The sequence below is a fragment of the Protomyctophum bolini genome (assembly GCF_963924005.1).
Source record: "Protomyctophum bolini genome assembly, chromosome: 24".
Lineage (NCBI taxonomy): Eukaryota > Metazoa > Chordata > Actinopteri > Myctophiformes > Myctophidae > Protomyctophum > Protomyctophum bolini.
Window position 1 is genome coordinate 8,451,255 of NC_137885.1, and position 22,623 is coordinate 8,473,877.

A 22,623-nucleotide genomic window follows, 5' to 3' on the forward strand; every position below is an offset into this window, starting at 1 on the left:
GCCCCAGAGTGGGACCATCCACCAACGAACCGACCACGTCTCCCAAATCTCAGGACAGAGGAGCTATACCTACAGAACAACGAGTTCCTCCCTCAGAAAACAAAACAAAACAAAATACACCTGTTGCTCTGGGAATGCCGCGTCACTGTTAAAGGTGCTGTAAAGTGTACTTTCTTTCTTTTCTTTTCTTTTTTTTCAAATAAGTATTATAGCTCTATTTTCTGATAGTAATCATTGCTGTATAGAGCACTGGTTCTCGACCTTTTTAAGGTATAATAAATATATCTATATTTGGCCACCATTCAAGTACGTACGTATACGTAGTACAGTAAATGATTACATCGCATGAAAGCAATTATTATTAGAATAAGGTTATTAAAGTATGTAAGTTATTGTGTCATATCTGCACTGTGCACCTTCTGTTTATGAAGCCTAAAAGCCAAATAGAAAGGTCATTTTGAGTCTTAATGTTCGAACGTTCACACAGGTGACAGAAACGCAATTAAATCGTTGACTATTAACCCTATACCACCATCATTATAACTGATTTTACAGTAACAAACACAGTAGCGTACAGTAGTCCTATACCAGTTGGTGCTGTGTGCGCGCTCCTGAAGGGATAGTTCCACTTTTGAGCCACGCTTGCGTAATTTTAACTCCGTCGCTGTTTATCATCTCGGCGGCACGTTTAGTTTGTGATCTGATCGTGGATGTGTCGCTGCCTGACCCGTTTAGCCAAAATATTTTATTTATGTTTTAATACCGATTGCAATGAAACCATATTATGGTAAGTTTGTAGATACATCAAAGATGCGATTATAATCCATTTCTAATGGAGGAAGCCTTGGCCTGGAAGAGAGGTCATCAGGTGGTCTCCAACCTTCTTAGAGTGTTTCAACCTTAGAGTATATATTAGTAGAGACGGCACCGGATTTCTCCCCCCATCCACTTGCAGGCACTGAGAGGTCTCTAGGACTATGGTTTGCCTCCTGGCCTAGGGTCCTCCTACGTCTCACCAGACTGTTCGTCTGTGCGGTGTGCATGCGTCCGTCCTTGTCCACATGCACTTTCTCTGGTGTATTTGAGTCAAGGAAACCTTCTCTGCGTCTGTGTCACTGTCGTTGTTATCCCATTACAAGTTATTCCATATACATTGAATAGTAAGTACTAGTTGCCTGTATTTTTCTTTTTTTTTACATTATTTTACATTAACACACGTGTTGAGAACCACTACTGTGTTCATTAACAGGAGCCTCCGTGTCTCTCCAGCTCTTTAGTAAACTCAGCATGCATTTCCAGGTCGGGATACCAGGTTTATCCAATCAGGAGAGTGAAGGATTCAGGATAAACAAGTGACATTTTTAACCAAGTGATGAAGCAAAAACAGAATCGCAGAATTACTATCAGAATATAGAGCTGTGACCTTTGAACAACAACAACAAAAAAAACACTTATATTACAGAGCACATTTAACTTGACCTTAAAAAGGACATTTAACTTCCAATTATGTTTGGGTTTTGGGTTTCACCCCAGACAGTTTTTAAGTCCCCTTCTTATATATAAACCCATTGTATCAATGTTAACCATGTTATATATTCATTGAAAACACCCCTGTGTGTGTGTGTGTGTGTGTGTGTGTGTGTGTGTGTGTGTGTGTGTGTGTGTGTGTGTGTGTGTGTGTGTGTGTGTGTGTGTGCGTGTGCGTGTGTGCGTGTGCGTGTGTGCGTGCGTGCAGGTCCCGTTGATGTTAACGCATGCGAGCATTCCGTCACCGCCAAAAGTAACACAAGCATTACCAGAGACATAATGATTTCATAAAGCTACAATCATCATGTTATTCTGTAATCTGTATGCAGTATGTTAAATGCAACACTGTAACTAACTTACACTGTACATGTGTACAGTGGTTGGATGTGGTCTCCCTCTTTACATCGTGAGAAGGACAGAGAGGGGAGAGATGTTGTTTAGCATATCAATGTAAATTCTGTATATAGTTTGTCTGTATTTATTAGTGGTGGTTTTGTGTGTGTGTATGCGTGTTTTACCGTAAACCTAAAATACATCGATGACTGTCTAAGTTCCCACCTTTCGTAAACCACTGAAAACTTTGTAATTCTTCTTTGTTTTTAGTTTTTTTTTTTTTAAGTAAAACATTATAATTCCACTTGAAATGTCTAAATGTATTTATTCATAATTGTCTGATCTGCTCTTCTCATCAGCATCTCGTCCTGAGAGTCAGCAGTGACCTTTAGTGTGTGGTGATAATTGACCATGATGAATGCATGCCAACGGGAAAGTATACAGCGCGGTACAGACCAGTAAGTAAACCACAGGACCTTTGCACGATTTGCCGTCTGACACATCCGCCGCCCACTTAGGATTGGTCGCCTCTAGCTCCAACCCGGGATGGACTATCTTCCTAAATTAACATCTTTGGCTATATATACACAGTACAATGAGTACACCAGCTGGCCTGTCGGCACTATCTACCCTTTTACTCTGCTTATTAATGCTCTGCTTATGATCATGTGCCTGGGAGGGCGTCGGTCCGGACTGCTTTGACAGAGAACCGTCTAAATTAAAAACACAAACTGGAGAAAGGGATGGGTGCACTAGGGTGGCTGTACTGTCACGTGTACCTGGGGCCGGACCGCTCCAGTGCATGTGGATAAGGGATCGTTACAGCCCACAGGATGTATACTTAATGCCACCTTAACTCTGAATTTATGAGTGCTCCACTCCAAGGTCCCACCATTTCCCTACCTGTTTCCTCCACTGGCTCTAAATACTGTCATCCGTCCAGAGAGAGAGAGAGACAGAGATGGTCTTTAGGTTCACTTAGTAAGAGACCACACCTTCGCTCAAGTTCAACCATTTATTGGTAAATTGAATGATGGAATGGGGGGAGGAGGGGAACCCGGGATGGGTGGGACTCAGGATGGAGGTGTGGTCTCGGGAGAGGACGCTGTGTATGTATGCGCGCTCGGAGAGCGGGGCGTCTCTGCTCCGGATCTGCCCCGGGGTTCCTGAAAGAGAAGGAGACAAGTGTGATTATTGAGGTGGAGGTAGAAGGGGTGGATGGAGGGATTGTTCTGGATCACGTAGTGAGAACGGGTAGATGTTGGCACACAGGTGTATTTAATACTGTGGTGATTGTGGCAGGATTGGCCAGGTGATGACGAGAGGCAGGGTGGGTTTGATAAGGAGGGGAGTGATTGATAAGGAGGGGGGAGTGGTTAAGGTTCGAGCGGAAGGAGGCCTCTTCTCCCGAAACTACGTTGTATAAGTACAACTTCCCTTAAGAGACTGAAGAGAGTTGGCGGCAGCCCCTTGTCTTGATCTCTGCTTCTCGGTTAAAAACTGTGATTTCTCCAGGACGGTGGGTGCTTTCCTCCGCTGGCAAACGGCGGGCGAAAAACAGAGGCGCCTCGATCTACAGTACAAGCCCCAAAAAGTTACCCTTTGGCACCCGGGGGACGGCCGGCCACACAGGGGGCACACGGTGGCCCCCTGTGTGACAGTTCAGAAGCATCTTCCATAGTAGTCTCGGATATTTCGTATAAAAGCAAAGGTTAAAGCTGGCCAGTTTGTTGGTATACTTTGAGCTCCTGCATCGGCCTTGGGTACATCCACGTATGTTAGTGGGGTACGTCCTCGTGATCGATGCCCGTGTGTTGCTTTCCACAGCACCAATTTGCTGGCTGGCAGCAAATGATATACCGGTATCTAGCTTCCGTTTACACAAACACACACACACACACACACACACACACGCAAACACACACATGCACTGCCTGCACGTACACACTCAAGCACATTCCATATTACTCCTCTGTCTGCACACACACAAACACACACACACACACGCACGCACGCACACACACACACATGCAGTCACACACACACTTGACAGAGTCGACACAATCGCATTCGACACAATCGCATGCGATAATCCCCCCAAGATTCGTGTGATGCAGTCTTTGAAGAAATGCCCTCTGGCAGTTTCCTCAACGCTGATTTGTGTTCCGTAGCCGAGTCCAACTCTCTTGTCTCGGTCAAAACCTAAGGGAGACCCGACCACTGTATCCATCCAACACCGCAGTGAGGAGACAAGGAAAAAGACCAAACCTCAGGGAGACCCAACCACTGTATCCATCCAACACTTTTTAATACTTAAGACTATTACTACTACATCAAAAGTACTAATCAACCGACTATACTATATAAGAACAATCTGCGATCTACAAGCTCACAGCGCCTCGCACCGTGTGGGATTATGAGCTTGCAGATCTTCCATTTTCACAATATTTATACTTTAGAACCGTCTCAAACTAAATCTAAATGCCTCAACACATTTATTTACCACCCATCAGGAGCGATCACTTCACGGGTCTTCCTGCGTGTGTTTGTGTGTTTGTGCGCACGTGTGCGTGCGTGCGGCTTGTCATTCTGTGAGACATTAAGGCTATATGTCTACACAGTGTCTGCGTTGGACACAGACCTTAGCAGGCATTTGCACGGCAATGAGAGCAGCACAGCTCCTCTGGGTGGAGGCTGTAGGTCAGAGCTGTCAGGATGGCCTCATTTCTCCCAGCTTCTCTCTTCACTAAAAATGTCAGTGTCATGGTTTAGGTCACCCCACTCCGATGCCGTCAAAGCACTGGATGGGGCATTATCCCGTTTAATCAGACTATTGATTGGTCTACGTAGGTGAGATACTGACCTATTACCGACGAGCTCAGTAGGTGTTTTGTCGTTATTCTGTGGGTTGTTGATGGCTACTGTTTTGACCGCGACGGAGGCGTGCCGTCTCAAGTGAACTTTGGCCACGATCGAGAGGCACCACCGACTCGGCGCCATCCGAGTTGCGAAACCGAATAGTAAATCATGTTTTGGTGACATGCAGCGTTTGCCCCAACCGCTACTGGCCAGAAAGCCATCACCAAGTTTTCAACCCACAGAATAACAACACCTATAGGCTACTATTAAAGGTAATAATGAACCGTGTGCGTGCGTGTGTGTGTGTGCGCGCGCGCGCTGTCTGGCTTTAATTAGATTGATTCCATCAGCGCTCATTATCATGACTGATTAATCAGCCAACGGATCAGCCAAACGTGTCAAGCTTTGGTATTGTTGGCCAGTCATTGAACGAGGTGGACTTGAGCGATCTCTCTCCTCCCAATCTCCCCCATCACGCAGTCACTGGATTAAGCCCACGGCTTCCAGTGTTGGAAAATTGATTATGAATGATTGATAATTATATGGCCGATCCTGGAGAGGCCGTACATCACGCGTCGTCGTCACATGCGGGGGCCGGGGGCGTACTGTATTAACGTCTTATTGACTCGTCATGGGCGCTCGCAGATCGGCCCGCCGAACATTATCGGCGAAGCCGTAACTCACACTCAACACACGCCGAGGCCGTGGCTCATTGAGACGGAGTGTTCCACTTAAACGCCGCCGTCATTTAGACATTAAGCCGGTATAAACCCACAGCCCATATTTAACGTTTATTGATCGCATTGCGAGCATAAATCACAGGCCTTGACATCTCTTAACTGTGTGATTAAATGTATTTTGAATCTCATCAGTCGTGTACTCATTAGTATGCATGTGCGTCTATTACTAGTGTCTAGTCTATACCAAACAGCATGAAGGGATAATTGGCCAAATAGCTGTACGGCAACATTGAGACATAACCAATTATACTCAAAATAATATAAATGTTATACCTGGAAAAGGAAGAACATAAAACCCCAGACCACAGAAAATCTACTGAATGTTAAAAGTTCTGGGTTTTTTGGGTGCAATTGAGCTCAGAAAATTAAAAAAAAAAAAAAAAAATTACAAAAACTTTTTTTTAATGTCACAATCCCTTTAAAGGTGAGCCCAAAATAAAATAATTGGCATGAATGCATCGGAAGCAGGAGGATAATCAAATCCATGCCTTATGAAAGGCAACTTTTGGCACGAGGTTAAGAAAGGCAGCCCAATTTTATATTCTTTCCTAAATAGTGGTAGGCCTATACTAGCTGAATTCAGTAGCAAGAGGAGGCAATGGAAAGAAATAACACATTTTAATGCTGTGTGAGAGCTTCTGATAAGCCTGCACATTCCCAGGGCTACAGCGGGTCCTGCTGTCAGACAATGAACTGAACATTAACCCATTCTGACCTGAGATCAGATTCATACGAGGTTTCCACGGGACACACACTGGTCTGATTAACCCATTCTGACCTGAGATCAAATTCTAAAAATGTCAGTCGTTCTTCGAATTTTTCAAAAATAGCAGACCTACAAGCTCGTATCGCGCCACTCGGTGGCGCGATATGAGCTTGTAGATCTGCTATTTTTCAATAGCTAAAGCATAACATGATGCCAACACCAAAATGGGTGCCCGGTCAGAATGGGTTAATGACCAATGATTAAGCATGCACTCAACCAAAATGTCAGTCCCGAAGCACGACCTGCGAGTCCCAAAACACAGCCATGTTTATCCCTGTCAATAAACCACCAAAATGAAACCGTTCGTCGTTTGGGGTCAGCAGCTGCACACGCAGCTTGAAGGAAGGAACATTCAAATGCGTTTCCTCTTCTTCCTCCTGACCTTCATCGGATGCTGGAAATACTCCTCTGAGGCGTTCGACATTTCCATCCATGACCTTTTTGTCTTTTCGCCTAGACTGTTGTTGTTTTTGCACATGCATCTCTGACAGTCCACCACCTGCCCTCCTGTTGTCATGTTATTTTCAATCTGTACACTCCTATAATGGAAACTGTTATCCTTGCATGTTTTCCTTGTGACATACTGTATCGGGGGGGGGTTACATACCGTATTTATATGTGCGTACCCTAATATGACTTAAATGTGAAGTAAAGTATAACGATGCCATTCAGACAGAGGGACAGACGGATCAGTGTAAGACACGACAAACAAAAAACCCCACAAATTTAGATACTGGAGACCATGCTCTGTCAACATCCTGGGTGGGCTGCTTGCATGGCTGGTCCCTCTCTGCACCCCACACCCCCCCCTGACCCGCCGTCTGCCGAGACCAGAGCGTATAGTTCCCCCAAAGGCCCAAATTGAGAGGAATATAATATATATATAATATATATTCGGCCGCATATACATTTGGGGGTTCCATCACTTCCATGTCACGAAAAAGTTTGAAAACCCACTGATTTGTAGACTTGGCGTCATGTCTCATAATGGCCAGTAAAATATCTTCTTCCACCACCACAGAAGGGTCACCTGATGACATGAGGAGGCCATAGGGAGCCCTCCTGGTCCTCACTATGAAAGTGAGCCTCAGGGGGGGGGGGGGGTACCCTGCCTGGACCCCACAGGGTGTTGAGTGAACATGTCCAGGCGCTGAAACTGGATCTCAGCGCAGGTGGCCTTGAGTCTCGGAAACATGTTTGTCAACTGCATGGCAGTGACCTGTCACCTAAATTGGTGGGGTCCCCCATGCACTGCACTGCACCGGTCTTACAAAGTCCTTACATTGTCACTGCTCGTGTCACTGTGGGACGACTCAACAGTGTTTGCTATTCCATCACTGGTGTCTTTAGTGCTTTTAAGTGTTATATCAATGGATGTTAGTCAGATAAAACAGAAGAGAAACCGTCCACAATAGAACCGTTATTGCGGCTGCCCCCACATGATTCAGATGTTGTGTGTTTGAATCCCACTCTGCAGCTTTACTTTAAAGACCGACAAGAAGAAGATTTAAGGTGGCGGAGCGGATAGATCATTGATACCACAATGTTTGCCTTGTGGGACGCAGGTTCAAGTCTCATACCACATGTGTATACCCGATATGCCGTTGGCTCACTGTTGCATTAGTGGGCAGGGGGCATGCCCCCCCCCAACCTCCCTGCCTGTTGTTTCCAGACAATAATAAAGTGAGGTGGTTATGAAAAAAGAACCTCAGCTGGATTTGAGGCCACGACCTCTGACTCACATTGACATGTCTTAACACTGCAGGGAGCCACCAAGCTCTCTGTGATTCCTATAGGCCTATATCTAAGTTGTTCTTGGTTGTCACTCTGTTGTCACTCTGTACTGAGAGAGAGAGAGAGAGAGAGAGAGAGAGAGAGAGAGAGAGAGAGGAAAAAGTCCATTTCACTTATATAAACATTGTACAAGTCACAATTTTGAGCAGCTACTCGGGATTCTAACAAGTTTTTCATGTTTTCTTTTATTTCACAGAAAGCAAGCAAAAAAACCAAGCGTGTCTTGTTTGACTCTCTTGCATGCTATAGTAGGCTATATAGCCTACTAATATAGACAATAGCTCTGCGTGCTCATGCATTGAAATGCTAATTAGATAACTGAACAACAGTGAATGAACAAAAAGACCCACAAGGGATACATGTGTATTGTGTATATTAATATAGTCTATTGTTCTTATATTTTTGTTTGTCAACAGTAATTACAGAAACCTATGAACTCCGTTGACTCGTGACTTTGGCTGCGTGTGAAATGAATAACCCTGAGAGTATGTATGAATTAACCCCCTGTTTGTATTGCTCCACTGCCCTCTGCTGGTGAGCTGAGGTAAGGCTACAACTACAACACATGAAGGGATCGACTTGGCCCTTTTTTAAACTATAGCTCCTCACCGCTCGCCCTACACACTTCCACTCGGTCTGAGTATATATAAATTAAAATAATAGAGACGCAATGCAAGTGGATGGGAATTCCAGTGCCGGAGCTAGTTTAAAAAAGGGGGTATAATTGTCATAAAGCTAGTGGTTATCCTTATCTGTGGCCCGGGGCCCACTGGTTGGACTTTTTATTTTTAGATGAAGCGGGGAGGGACCCCCCACTACGTGCGTGCGTGTGCGTGTGTGGCAGCAGATCAGAGCATGGTGGCTGTCTAATTATGAAGACTAATTATGAAGGCACATAGCCTACTGAGTAAACACTCACTGCAGACTGCACCCACATCATGTGCCTTCATATACTAATTTTAAAACTGCTAGGCTAATACTGCTTGATTGAACAGGAGCCCTCGACTATAGGTTTCTTCGACTATGCATGCACCTCTTGGGAGCACAGCACCTCTAAGGGCCTTAAAACAAGGCCCCAGACTTCCCAAAACAAACTGGTCAGGCTCCTACTTGGCCTCACCACCCGAACTCACCTCACCCCTGCCCACTTTGACAGGCTGATATGTCTTGTAGGCTACCTAAATACTTCCTTTAATGTTAACGAAGTCAACACCCACAACACCAGAGGGAGTGCAACAAACCATGCCAACCCAGATTTGGCACAAACGAGGGACTAAATTATTTTCGCTCCTATGCCACCAAAATGTAGAACGCCCTACCAACAGTCATTAAGACATGCAAATCCCATGACTCCTTCAAAACCGCTCTCAAAGGGCACCTATACGGACAGCTGCAATTCTAAACTGGCCCCCGTAAAATCTGCATATGTTTTTCTTTTCCCTTTTTACCCCCTTTATGATGAAGTTATATAGAAGTGACTATTTGTACGTCTCTAAATGTTTTGATGAATTGAACAAGGACCCTCTTGTAAACAAGTGTAATGAGTTTATTGGGTCGTGACGTCCACTCACAGTTAACAGTCTTTGTATTGAGTTGTGCTTGAAATGTATACTATAATTCTGCAAACTGTTAATAAATATTTCAATCAATCAATCAAACAATGCAAGACACACAGGCACGCACATGCACATTTCTGCAGTTCCTTGACTCAGCCAACATGTGTCAGCATTTCTCCATGCAAGTAGCAGCTTCTAACAGTGACCACAAGGTAGGCCTATATCTGACAATGTCTTATTGTCTTATTATCATCATACTAAGATCCCCTGACCAAATACAAACGTGATTCTCAAAGGTAAAGAAAGAAAAGCAGGTGCGCTTCCTCTGGAAACTGCTCTTAGTTAAGGCAGTGCAGTGCTCAGCTTTGATTCAAAGCTGACCAGATGTCCCCCTTTGCGTGGGACAGTCCCTCATTGCCAAGACTTTTGAGGTGTCCCACAAATTGAGACCCTGTCCCACATTGTGACTGGCAGGCAGCACTATTCAAACGCCCTAATCGTTAGTTAGTTGGCTTTCTGTTGTAAAGCTGAAATGAAATGAACATTCTCCCCTAGGCTTTAGTATCAAGTCGGCCATACCACCCATGACCAAGATGTAGCATTTTAAACCAAATGTGAGTTGCCAGCAGGGTTTAAAACTAAACGATAGGCAATATTCGGCTATTATGACACCAAGGCATTTACGTAATGATTTCCCCGTCCCCCGTCCCAATTGTCCCACACAAGTGATACGATCTGTCCCTCAAAGGAACAGTTTGGATCTGGTCACCCTAGCTTTGAAAATAACTGAACCAACTATAAGTGGAAAATACTGCACTCCAAAATAAAAGATACAAGACTGGCTCAGATGCAATTTCTCATGTTTATTTGAGAACGCTGATGCGTTTCAGCAGTATATAGCCTTCCTCAGAGCAGATAAAAAAATCTCAAAGGCTCCATGTTGAGTTAAAATGTTAACAAGTGTTGCTACATATAGCCTAGTGTATAGGAAAATATAGTGGCCCTCTGGAGGGTATCCGGAGAACTCGCCAGTTTACCAACTCGCCGCAATTTAGTGCATTTTAGTTTTACTTCACCTTCATTTAAATTGCATTGAATTGAGAGAGAGGGAGGATAATTGTTTAGAGTTAACACTAGAGAAAGTAGGAATGTTAAAAATGTAAACACCAAAGTATACCGAAACATTAATTCGTAAACAATATCCTGAAATGGTAGTCCTACTTATCATTGGTATTCACACAGACCCCTATAATCACCTTTTTACCATAATTGCACAAAATAATTTGCTCACTTTGGAAATGAACTATAACATCTGTGAGTTTGACATACTACACTGGTGAAGACAGCATGTTAGCATAACAATGAAGACATAGACATTGATGAAGAGTTTTCATCGCGGCGACTTGGTAAACTGTGGAAATATAGTGGCCCTATGGAGTGAGTGTGGAAATATAGTGGCCCTCTGGACTTAGTGTGGAAATATAGTGGCCTCGGAGTGAGTGTGGAACTATAGTGGCCCTCTGGACTCTGGAGTGAGTGTGGAACTATAGTGGCCCTCTGGAGTTAGTGTGGAACTATATAGTGGTCCTCTGCATCATCACAGTTGCCCACCCCTGACCTTGCTGCTTGTTTCTTTCGCAAGATCTGGCAACACTGCACTCCTCATACTGATCACATGACATGACAGTTCAACACAAAGTGCTTGTGAACTTCCTGCTTTAGTGCTGTCAGTGTACACAGTGGAACTTATTCAGCACTCTATGACGGTTTGTACTGTATGTACACACTCAGTAGTGACACATTAACATGTTTATGACAAGCAGACCCATGCACTGCCTCGTTCAAACCCATGCACTGACCAGTCTGCTGGCAGCAGGTTAAAGGTAGGCTAACTTTGAATCAATGTGCAGCAGACACACAGTTAGAATGCACCTGCTTTTGTATTACATTCAGTGTTGGGCATGTAACGAGTTACTTTTAATATATTACTGTAAAATTATTATTTTACCCAGTAGTGTAAGGTATTACTTGACCAAAAACAGTAATATTATATATTACTACTGTATGTAAAGAAATAGTTGTATATTACTCAGGTTGTGTTGGCTGCGTAGTGCGTTTTGAAAACATTTTGTTTAAAAGGTCAAGCTGATTGCTGCTTTATTATCTACAGTACATAATGTGGAATTTGCATGCAGCAGAAAAATTGTTGATGCGAGACTGTTGACTATTATGTCTGATTGGTGACTCTTATTATTCTCTCTAGGTCGTCCTCAGATGAGCCCTCCGTCGTCGCTTCCAGTCATCCCGTTTCTCCATACATCTGGCTAGCTCGTTGGTGCTTTATTCATTATTATTCATTCACTATTCCAATTAATTTGGAGCTGGCTAAACAAAAATGTGTTGGTGGTTGGGAACAGTAATATATAATACAACTGATATTATATATATTCCCGACTTGCAAAACTCGAAAAGAAAAACGGTTTATTTTTCTCCTTTTCTTTCAGAATAAAAGAGCATTTTGTCTTGCTTGTGTGGTGGTGGTTGTCCTGAGTCCTGGCCATGCGGCCCCTATGTGTGTGTGTGTGGCTGTGGTGCCTGGTCGTCCCGCTGTGGGTCAGGGGGGCAGGCTGTACCTCTCCTGTGGGACACGGCGCCAAAAAGCCCAACTTTGTCCTGATCATGGTGGACGACCTGGGAATCGGGGACCTCGGCTGCTATGGCAACACGACACTGAGGTAAAAAAAAAAGCCTACCCGACCAATATTTCATGTTTTACAAATGTTAAATCTTTAAGTTTCCATCCATCCATCTTCAGAGTGTTCCAGACTTTAGTGACTTCCACCTGGGGGGATCCCGAGACGTTCCAAGGCCTGTGAGTCGATGCGTTTCCTCCAACTGCGCCTTGGTCTGCCCCGGGGTCTCCTCCCAGTGGAACGTGCCTCAAGGACCTCCCTAGGGAGACGCCCGAGAGCCACCAAAGCTGGCTCCTTTCCAGGCGACTCTACTCCGAGTCTCTCTCATGTGACTGATCTTCTCACCCTATCTCTAAGGGAGATGCAAGCCACCCGTCGAAGAAAAACACATTTCGGCCGCTTGTATTCGCGACCTTATTCTTTCGGTCATGACACACACTTCATGACCATAGGTGAGAGTAGGAACGAAGATTGCTCGGTAAACATAGAGCTTTGCCTTCTGGCTCAACTCTCTTTTCGTCACAACAGTGCGGTACAGCGACTGCAATAACGCCCCTGCCGCTCCGATTCTTCGGTTTATCTCCTTCTGCGTCCTCCCCTTACTCGTGAACAAGACCCCGAGATACTTGAACTCCTTCACCTGGGGTAATGCCCTATTTTATACGAAATTGTCAATATATTTAGACTAAAATGTTAGGAAGGGACTAGTGGACTAGTGGACCAGTCTAAGTCATTTTACTGTACACTACGCATTTTTGCATGCTGAAAATAGCCGACCTAGATGCGTTGTGAGCTTGTAGATCGGCTATTTTCAGCGAGTGTAAAAACAATCGTTACGATGGCATCAAGGCCCGCCAAAATACATTTCAGTCGACTACTAAATCGACTGAAGATTCAGTCGACTAAAATCTTATGCTATTGAATTGAATAAAACTAAAAATCTAAAATGTTCTGCCAAAAACAAAAACACTGCAGGACCCCCAACATCGACGGACTGGCCCGAGACGGGGTGAAGCTGACGCACCACATTGCGGCCGCACCGCTCTGCACCCCCAGCAGGGCGGCGTTCCTCACCGGACGCTACCCCATACGATCCGGTCAGTTCGCCTTCCTTCACCCCCTGCTGTCATGTAGGCTTTTAGATTCATATTTTGATGGTAATCATCGCTATAGAGCAGTGTTTTTTTTTTAACCCTTTTCATATCAAGGCCCATTCATTATTCTGCATTTGAGCCATGCACGGATCACCATTTGGTGAGATTTATAGCATCTCCGACCCAAACCATAGAATATTTGTTGTTATCGTTGATTTTCCAGAATTCCATGCTGTGTTGATGTGGTACCATAGGAGAGACAACAGGAAAACGATTAAAAATAACAATTCTTCTACATTATTTCATTGTGTAGATTAAGAATGATTGTAAATTGTATACAGATGTTTTAACAATAATATAACTCTTGTCTCTTGAGAGCGTGAGCAAAGTGCAACCAAATGGAACCGTAATGTTCCATTTGGTTTCATTTTACACTCAAGAGTTAAAGATGTAATAAGGGTTAATTTGGTCACCAACTCTCCATCACAGGGGACCATGGCCGATGAAGACCTTATTTCCGAGGTCTTGTCAGGTGCCTTTATTATAATAATATAAAGGCTGTTCCTCTTTTTTTTCCCTCCTGAGTGTCTGCATTGTCTGTTGTTTTTTTCCCCTCGTCCTGAATAATGTGTTGTATTGTTTAGGTATAGAACGTCGCAGTCCCGCCACCCTTTCATGCCGACGCCAGGCCCAGGAAATAATCCCCAATGCATTTTTCCCCATAGACATTTCAAAAAGTATTTATTTAAAGACCTTATAAGCGTCGTACAAAGCCAACGCGAGTTGTGACAAAAATCATGACAACAAACACAATATTTTGGACCAAACAAATTATTTCAAAGAATAAAAACAACAAAAAAAGTGTTGTAACCTGCCGTTTTTTTCTTCTTCTTTCTAATTCTTTGTTTGTCCAAAAACATTGTGTTTATTGTCATGATGTGTCACAAGTTCACAACTCGAGTTGGCTTCGTCCGCAGCATAAATACTTTTTGAAAAGTCAATGAGGAAAATGAACGGGGAATTATTATTTTCCGGGTATCTCGAGGAGGCGGGACGGGACTGCGACGCTCTATTGTGGACACAGGGATGTCATGTATTGTGTTGTATTGTACAGGTATGGTGGGCACTGGGACGCTGGGGGTCTATATATTCACAGCTGTATCAGGAGGCCTTCCCAGCCACGAAGTCACGTTTGCCAGGCTTGCCAAGCAGCAGGGCTACCAGACAGCTCTCATAGGTACCAGACATCAAGTAAAATGTCATAATGGTGACACAGCCCTAATTCGTTCGTTGTGGTCATTGTTTGGTTGTTTTTTTTTGTCTGTAGGAAAATGGCACCTGGGCCTGAACTGCGAGAGCAGCGAGGACCACTGCCACCACCCCTCGGTGCACGGCTTCCAACACTTCTACGGCACGGTCAGAGTCTATTTACAATGTACATTTACAGTTAATGTACATTCTTATAAAGCCATTCTTTATATCCCCGAGGGGGGTAAAAATGTCTCGCCTTCTTTGGCCCCTGGTCGTATAGAACGACCTATACAGTCCAGAGTAAAATTGTCTTTGAAAGTTCCCTTTGAGAAGTTTCAAAAGGATTATCTTAGATGTACAGTCCAACACCTGCACATGTTTGCACATGTGCTAGCCTTTGTTCATGCCTATATGTTTATTATTTCTGTTTATATTTTGTACATTGTGTATTTGCCTTGCCACTAAAAGATTAGCAATTTGGTGATTTGTTGTATTTATTTCATAGGTACTTTGAGGTGTATCATGTATGTTTTATTTGCTGTTCTATAATGTGACAATTTGACATGTGTGATTGAAGTGTAATTTAATTTCTGCCTTTTGGCCAGTTCCCACTTGTAAAAGAGACGCAGTCTCAATGTGATTTTACTGGTTAAATAAAGGTTAAATGAAAAGGCACTTTAGTACGCTCTTAATCCAGAGTGATTTACAGTAAGCATTGCAAGCAAGGTAAACAATAACCACGAGGTAACACATCATATGCATAGAGACTGTGTCGTGCCTCAGTAATCTGGGTTAATAGGTAAACCAAGATCACCAATCTAAACATTTTAAAACATGATTAACAATAGGATGCCAGGTCAACAAATTAACCTGGCCTCTGTCTAAATAACATGCTATCGAAACTACATTTTAACCTTTGTATAATAAGCCCCAAAAGTCGTCAAGGATACGGCTAAGATGGACTAAGATGGAGTCTGTAGAGGTGAAGTGTTCAGATAACGGTGGAAGATTGTGAGTCTGCAGTTCTAATTGCAACGGGGGAGTTCGTTCCACAGTTTGGGAGCCAGAAGGGAGAAGAGTCTTGGACGTGTGGAGAGTTGTCCCGGTCCCGGATGTTTTCCGAGTGAGCTGGAGGGTTGTAGGCTTTGAATATAAAGGGGTTGCCCAGGGATTAAAGTTCAAGGTCATTTGTTTTCAGTCATTTGGATTCCATAATAGAAGCATGTCTTCTATATGGAAGCATGATGTTGAGCTTGTAGATATGCAGTTTTCTTTTTTCTTTTTTAGATTAGAGCAGTTGAAGTGGTCAAACTAGCGATACGTTCAGAAGCATCTTCCCTACATTTTTGATGGTCCCGTTTATTTCATAAAATCAAAGGGTTAAAGCCTCAGTCCGTGAGCTATATTCGCCTGGTTGGCATTAGGCCTATATATAGGGAGGCTCCTTTCACACTGTTTCACAAATCACACATTAAGACACTTTTTTTCCCCTTCCAGTCGTGATGTTTTATTTTGTTACTGTACCTTTGGTTGCTTTGTATAGGCCAACATCAGAATCACAGGTGTACACGTGTAAAACAAGTGGGTGACATTGTTTTTGTTGTAGAAGTGGTGCAACCACTTCTACAACCAGCTTGCAATGTCCGTGTACCTGTTTGTTTGTCTACGTCAATGAGCACGAGTATGTGACTTATTCATAGCAGTAGGGGGCGCCAGAAACAGAGAGAGGGGTAGTGCTGTGTCTCTAATGAGAGAGAGAGAGAGAGAGAGAGAGAGAGAGGGGAGTTGCACCACTTGGTTCACACAGGTGTGATTTTTTTTATTTTCAGGTCATGACCAACCTGAGAGACTGCCAGCCTGGCCACAGCTCTGTGCTGCTTAAAGTGGAGCAGCACATCCCGTACGGCGCCATGGGGTTGCTGGTCGCTACCACCGCCCTCCTGCACTACGCCGGCGCCATCACCGTCCGGTAAGGAACCTCTCACAATTAGCCCATTCTGACCTGAGATCAGATTCATATGAGGTTTCCACTGGACACACACTGGTCTGATGAACCCATTCTGACCTGAGATCAGATTTAAAAAAATGTCAGTCGTTCTTCGATTAAAAAAAAATAGCAGACCTACAAGCTCGTAGCGCGCCACTCGGTGGCGCGCTATGAGCTTGTAGATCTGCTATTTTTCAATAGCTAAAGCATAACATGATGCTGAACACCAAAACGGGTTCCCGGTCAGAATGGGTTAGTACAGCATCGACTGATAGCAATTATTGGAGATAATCACTTATTTATTTTTTTTATTTGCGTTATCGTTATACCAGAAATTGCGTTATGTAAATAAGCTATTTCCCACATTTATATTTTTTATATGGATACAATTATTCTGATTCTTTGGCCATGGTACTACATGCACATGTACCAATAATACCATATGCATGTACCATATTGGCCAAAGAATCAGAATCATTTTATACATAACAGTCCGACAGGCATTAATCCATAACTATAACCTCACAGGGTTAGTTTTAACATGCCACGCATGTCGGGAGCCACAGGTTAGTTTTAACCTGGCCACGGGTTAGTTTTAACATGCCACGGGTTAGTTTGAACCTGCCACGCATGTCGGGAGCCACAGGTTAGTTTTAACCTGGCCACGGGTATAGTTTTAACATGCCACGGGTTAGTTTTAACATGCCACAGGTTAGTTTTAACCTGGCCACGGGTTAGTTTTAACATGCCACGGGTTAGTTTGAACCTGCCACGCATGTCGGGAGCCACAGGTTAGTTTTAACCTGGCCACGGGTATAGTTTTAACATGCCACGGGTTAGTTTTAACATGCCACAGGTTAGTTTTAACCTGGCCACAGGTTAGTTTTAACCTGGCCACAGGTTCGTTTTAAACTGCCACGGGTTAGTTTTAAACTGCCACGCATGTCGGGAGCCACGGGTTAGTTTTAACCAGGCCACGGGTTAGTTGTAACCGGCCACGCATGTCGGGAGCGGACTAATGCCTGTCGGACTATTGTCTAACCAACCGATATGGAAATTGCATGTCATTATTGTGGCAGAAATACGATATTATCATGATAAAATTAAAAATGCCACTTTTGTTAACCACCATGTTGGACCATGTTAACCTAGCATCCAGCAAAACGCCTGTAGACATGCTATAGTTTGGTGAATTGATTTCTGTATAGCGTCAAATACAAGTTTTAGTTTTAGTGATTCTGAATTTACAGCTAAACAAAAGCGAATTCATCCTATAGTGTAAGACGGATTTCACAATAAATGTAAATCTCTGCGATACGGTTGTGTTTTTTTATCACGATAATAACGAGTATAGTCCCATCCCTACTAGCATGACAATTATAGGCTAACCGTCATGTAAAATGTCACGGTTGTGACACAACCCTATACCGTCACAGGAGGGGCGTGGTCGTGGGCGTGGCGTTGGCGGTAGCCACCGGCGTGGCTCTCTTCGGGGCCTTTGTGAGAGTGTTCCCCGACCTGAACTGCCTGCTCATGAGGGACCACCGCATCGTGGAGCAGCCATACGTCTCTGAGAACCTGACCCGCAGGATGACCCGGGAGGCCGTGCACTTCTTGGAGAGGTAGGGGTTGACCCCGAGCTTGACCCTGGAGGCTGTACACTTCTTAGAGAGGTAGGGGTTGACCCGCAGGATGACCTGGGAGGCCGTGCACTTCTTAGAGAGGTAGGGGTTGACCCGCAGGATGACCCGGGAGGCCGTGCACTTCTTAGAGAGGTAGGGGTTGACCCGCAGGATGACCCGGGAGGCCGTGCACTTCTTAGAGAGGTAGGGGTTGACCCGCAGGATGACCCGGGAGGCCGTGCACTTCTTAGAGAGGTAGGGGTTGACCCCGAGCTTGACCCTGGAGGCCGTGCACTTCTTAGAGAGGTAGGGGTTGACCCCGAGCTTGACCCTGGGAGGCCGTGCACTTCTTAGAGAGGTAGGGGTTGACCCCGAGCTTGACCCTGGAGGCTGTGCACTTCTTAGAGAGGTAGGGGTTGACCCCGAGGATAACCCGAGTAGGGAGGTACTAATGTCAAAATATTTAGTTCCAGGGACCCCCCCCCCCCCCAGAAGCAAATGAATATGCTCACTTTAAAAGTATATATTCAAAAGATGTTGATGATTTTTGTAATAGCCAAAGTATATAATTACACCTAAGACAGGCAGCCGCTATAGATAATATATGTAATAGCTTTAAAGCACAGCTCAAGACCTACAGTACTTTTTACTCTTGCTTTTAGTTGATTTTAAATTCTTTGGCCATGTCCTCACCTGATTCACTGCCTTTATTGCTATTATTTAAATGCTCTTTTATGCTTTTGCCCTTGCTGCCTTTGCCTTGCTGCATTTCATGTCATGAAAGGTGCTATACAAATAAAGTGTATTATTATTATTATTATTAGACATTATTTATTACACATAATTTCTGTCTGTGTGTGTGTGTGTGTGTGTGTGTGTGTGTGCGTGTGTGCGTGCGTGCGTGTCCGCAGCAATGCGGCCGGGCCCTTCCTGCTGCTGTTCTCCTTCGTCCAGGTGCACACGGCCCTGTTCGCCTCCGCTCCCTTCAGGGGGAGCAGCCAGCACGGCCTCTACGGGGACGCCGTGCACGAGGTGGACTGGAGCGTAGGTGAGTGACCCCCAAAGCCAAACTCCAATGCCCCGAAACATATCTCGGCAGGTCACCAATTTCACCGTAACACCGACCGGGGCCGCCATGCTGGAGTATGGGCGAGTGTGGTGCAGTGTGGTGAGATTTTGAGGTATTGGAATTTGGCTATATCCCTACGGGAGACGCAGTGCACAGAGGTGCACTGGAGCGTACAGTATAGGTGAGTCACCCTAACCCAGGGGTAGGCAACCTTTATTATCAGAAGAGCCATTTTTGGCCCAAAAAAATATTACAATTATATCTGGAGCCGCAAAATAGGTTTGCTTTAATATAAATTAATTATTTGTGATTCTGGTCTTTTATTATTACATTTTATTGTTTGCTAATTTCTCAAAGCATGTCAAGTATACTGTACCAGTAAGCCAGCAGCAGCATTGGTGGTGAAAACAAACATAGATGTATCATCATGAATACGTTCTTTTATTTCCCTTCATTAAATGTGATTCTTTTTTTTATCTGGTGTATAGGCAACATTGTTTTCCATATGTTCCAATATCAAAATGTAAGAATAACTTTATGCCTACTACAAATTAAATAATAAATTATGATAAACTAAAAGAAAAGAAAAAGAAAACCTCTTATTCCTTTTCATACTTCTTTGCCGTAGCAACTGGGAGCCACGTGAGAGAACCACATGAGCCACATGTGGCTCTAGAGCCACAGGTTGCCTACCCCTGCCCTAACCTAAGCCTAATGTCATGTAAATCTGACCCCATGTCAGATTCTATACAGACCCTGGACAGGCTGACCCAGGTCAGATTCTATACAGACCCTGGTCAGGCTGACAGTATATAATGTCATGTAAATCTGACCCAAGGTCAGATTCTACAGACCCTGGACGAGCTGGGGCTGAGGGACGACACACTGGTGTACCTGACCTCGGACCAGGGCGCTCACCTGGAGGAGATCTCTGCCAGCGGAGAGGTGCACCGGGGATTCAACGGGATATACAAAGGTGAAGCACCTCATTATTAGGCCTGTAGCTATCGATCTATATAGGGCATAGTGGGCAAAATGGTAGCCATGTTGTGGTACCGCAAAAGATAGAATAGCCATACGTTTTTCCCATAGAGGTTTGGGGAAATATTTAATGTTAATCATGACCAAAAAACATTTGAAATTTAAGGCAGAATGAACATAAAAACAATAGCCAGGGGATATTAAAACAATATGTGAAAAAATTCCTTACCAAGAAATGCCTACACCAAATAATGTGTCTGTAGTGTTTGTGTATAATGGGTTTTTCAGGTCATCACATTTGTGATGACGGCTATAGCCGTTTTTAGAGTGTTTTTTTGTGCAAAACAAATGCTTAACAATAGATTCATTCATGTAAATGTTGCCTGCATAAGGTTATGAATGGTACCCCAACTTCCAGCAGCTGTCACAGATTCCCCTGAAATGGAATTTCAGCATTTTGTGAGATGTGCTCCTATAGTCTAGAGACCTATTACAAACACATTCTTTAGGCAAGGAATTTATTCACAGATTGGATTTTCTTCGGATAATATTCCCCTACTATATCCCATTCTGAACGGGAACCCATTTTGGTGTTGGCATCATGTTATGCTTTAGCTATTGAAAAATAGCAGATCTACAAGCTCGTAGCGCGCCACCGAGTGGCGCGCTACGAGCTTGTAGGTCTGCTATTTTTGAATAATCGAAGAACGACTGACATTTTTTTGAATCTGATCTCAGGTCAGAATGGGTTCATCAGACCCAGTGTGTGTCCAGTGGAAACCTCGTATGAATCTGATCTCAGGTCAGAATGGGATAATAGCTGCCCGTTGCCTCCCTTACACACGCCATGACAGCGGGGAAGTCGACCAACTGGGAGGGGGGCATCCGGGTGCCGGGCCTCGTGCGGTGGTCCGGAACCCTGCCGGCGGGCACGGAGGTGGACGAGCCCACCAGCAACATGGACCTGTTCCCCACCGTGGTGAGGCTGGCCGGAGCAGACCTCCCCCAGGACAGGTAGGGGCTCCACACAGCAGTGTTGTTGTAGTAGCCCTATAGGTATTTTTGCATGAATGTTCATTTAGTTTTGGTCACATTCTTGTCATCTGAAATGTTTCAGTCTAGTTTTAGTCGACTTTAATATGTGATTTTAGTCGCCTAAATCTGCGGTCGATTTTCTCGACAAAAGAAATATTTTTGGTGGGACTCGATGGCGTTGGCGCTGTAAATGCCTGATTTTGACACTTTACTCTCATATTTGACGATTTGGCAACCAAACCCAATTAGAAATGACACTAGGGTTTTTACAACCGTTGCAGTGCGGTGACGTATGCATCCGTGTCTCAGATGGAAATGTATTGAAGTAGTCGTCAAGGTCGACTTCATTGCCTCACAAGTATGACATTTCACCGCATGTGGTCCAAACATTATAAAAACGCATAAATACTTTCCCATACACACAAAGAACACGCAGACATACAAGGTTCCAAAAGGCGCCTAAACAAACGCGTGGGTTTCAGGGCGAGGATTGCGTTTTGTGTTGTGTCGCCGCTGCAGACAGATAGATGGCCGTGACCTCATGGCCCTGCTTCAGGGCAGAGCGGAGGAGGAGACGACATCCCACCACCAGTTTCTCTTCCATTACTGCAATGCCTATCTGAACGCCGTCCGATGGAACCCGCCCAACAGTGAGTCTTTCATTTCTTTACGAAAAGCAACAGAAAGAGAGGCTGAGTGAGTGGTAGGCCTTATATTTTTGTATATCGGTGGTTCTCAAACACAGGGACGGCTCCGGGGGGGCTAGGGGGCGGGGTCCTAGGTCCTGTATTGGTCCGTGGCTCAAATATGAATAAATAATGGCCCAAAATCCCATAGACTTGGCTGCCGTATGACGTAATCTTCAAAAGCCATGCATTGGAGGCGCCTCAAAATGTCACTGTTTTTTTGTGTCATGGCCAGGCAGCGCCGTGTGGAAGGCCTTCTACTTCACGCCCGACTTCTACCCCGAGAACGAGACGGCGTGCTTCCACACGCACGCCTGCTTCTGCACGCCGGCCTACGTCACGCGCCACCGCCCTCCCCTGCTCTTCGACCTCTCCCGGGACCCCCGGGAGGCTTCGCCGCTGACCCCCGCCACAGAGCCCGCCTTCCACGCCGTCCTGGAGGCCATGGGCGAAGCCGTGAGGCGCCACCGTACCTCCCTGGAGAGCCCCACCCCCGCCGCGGAGAGCCAGATGTCACTGTGGCACATGGTGTGGAAGCCCTGGCTGCAGCCCTGCTGCTCGTCACCCGCGCAGCTGTGCCGGTGCCAGAGGGACGAGCCGCAGGCGCCAGGGCTGCTGCTGGGTAACTAA

The 22,623-nt window shown here is 44.9% G+C and overlaps 1 protein-coding gene across 1 annotated transcript; it reads left to right on the forward strand.

Annotated features, from left to right (window-relative positions):
- Window positions 1–11,294: 11,294 nt before the first annotated feature.
- On the forward strand, window positions 11,295–22,623 carry sts (steroid sulfatase (microsomal), isozyme S; the record flags this gene model as incomplete). The annotated part of the gene is made up of 13 exons (XM_080758508.1): window positions 11,295–11,345; window positions 11,855–11,906; window positions 12,080–12,310; window positions 13,244–13,365; window positions 14,477–14,599; window positions 14,690–14,778; window positions 16,443–16,582; window positions 18,037–18,222; window positions 19,134–19,270; window positions 20,130–20,267; window positions 21,127–21,286; window positions 21,827–21,957; window positions 22,229–22,623. Exons 3-13 carry the CDS (start codon window positions 12,135–12,137, stop codon window positions 22,621–22,623), a joined length of 1,797 nt encoding a protein of 598 aa, XP_080614634.1. The 5' UTR covers window positions 11,295–11,345; window positions 11,855–11,906; window positions 12,080–12,134.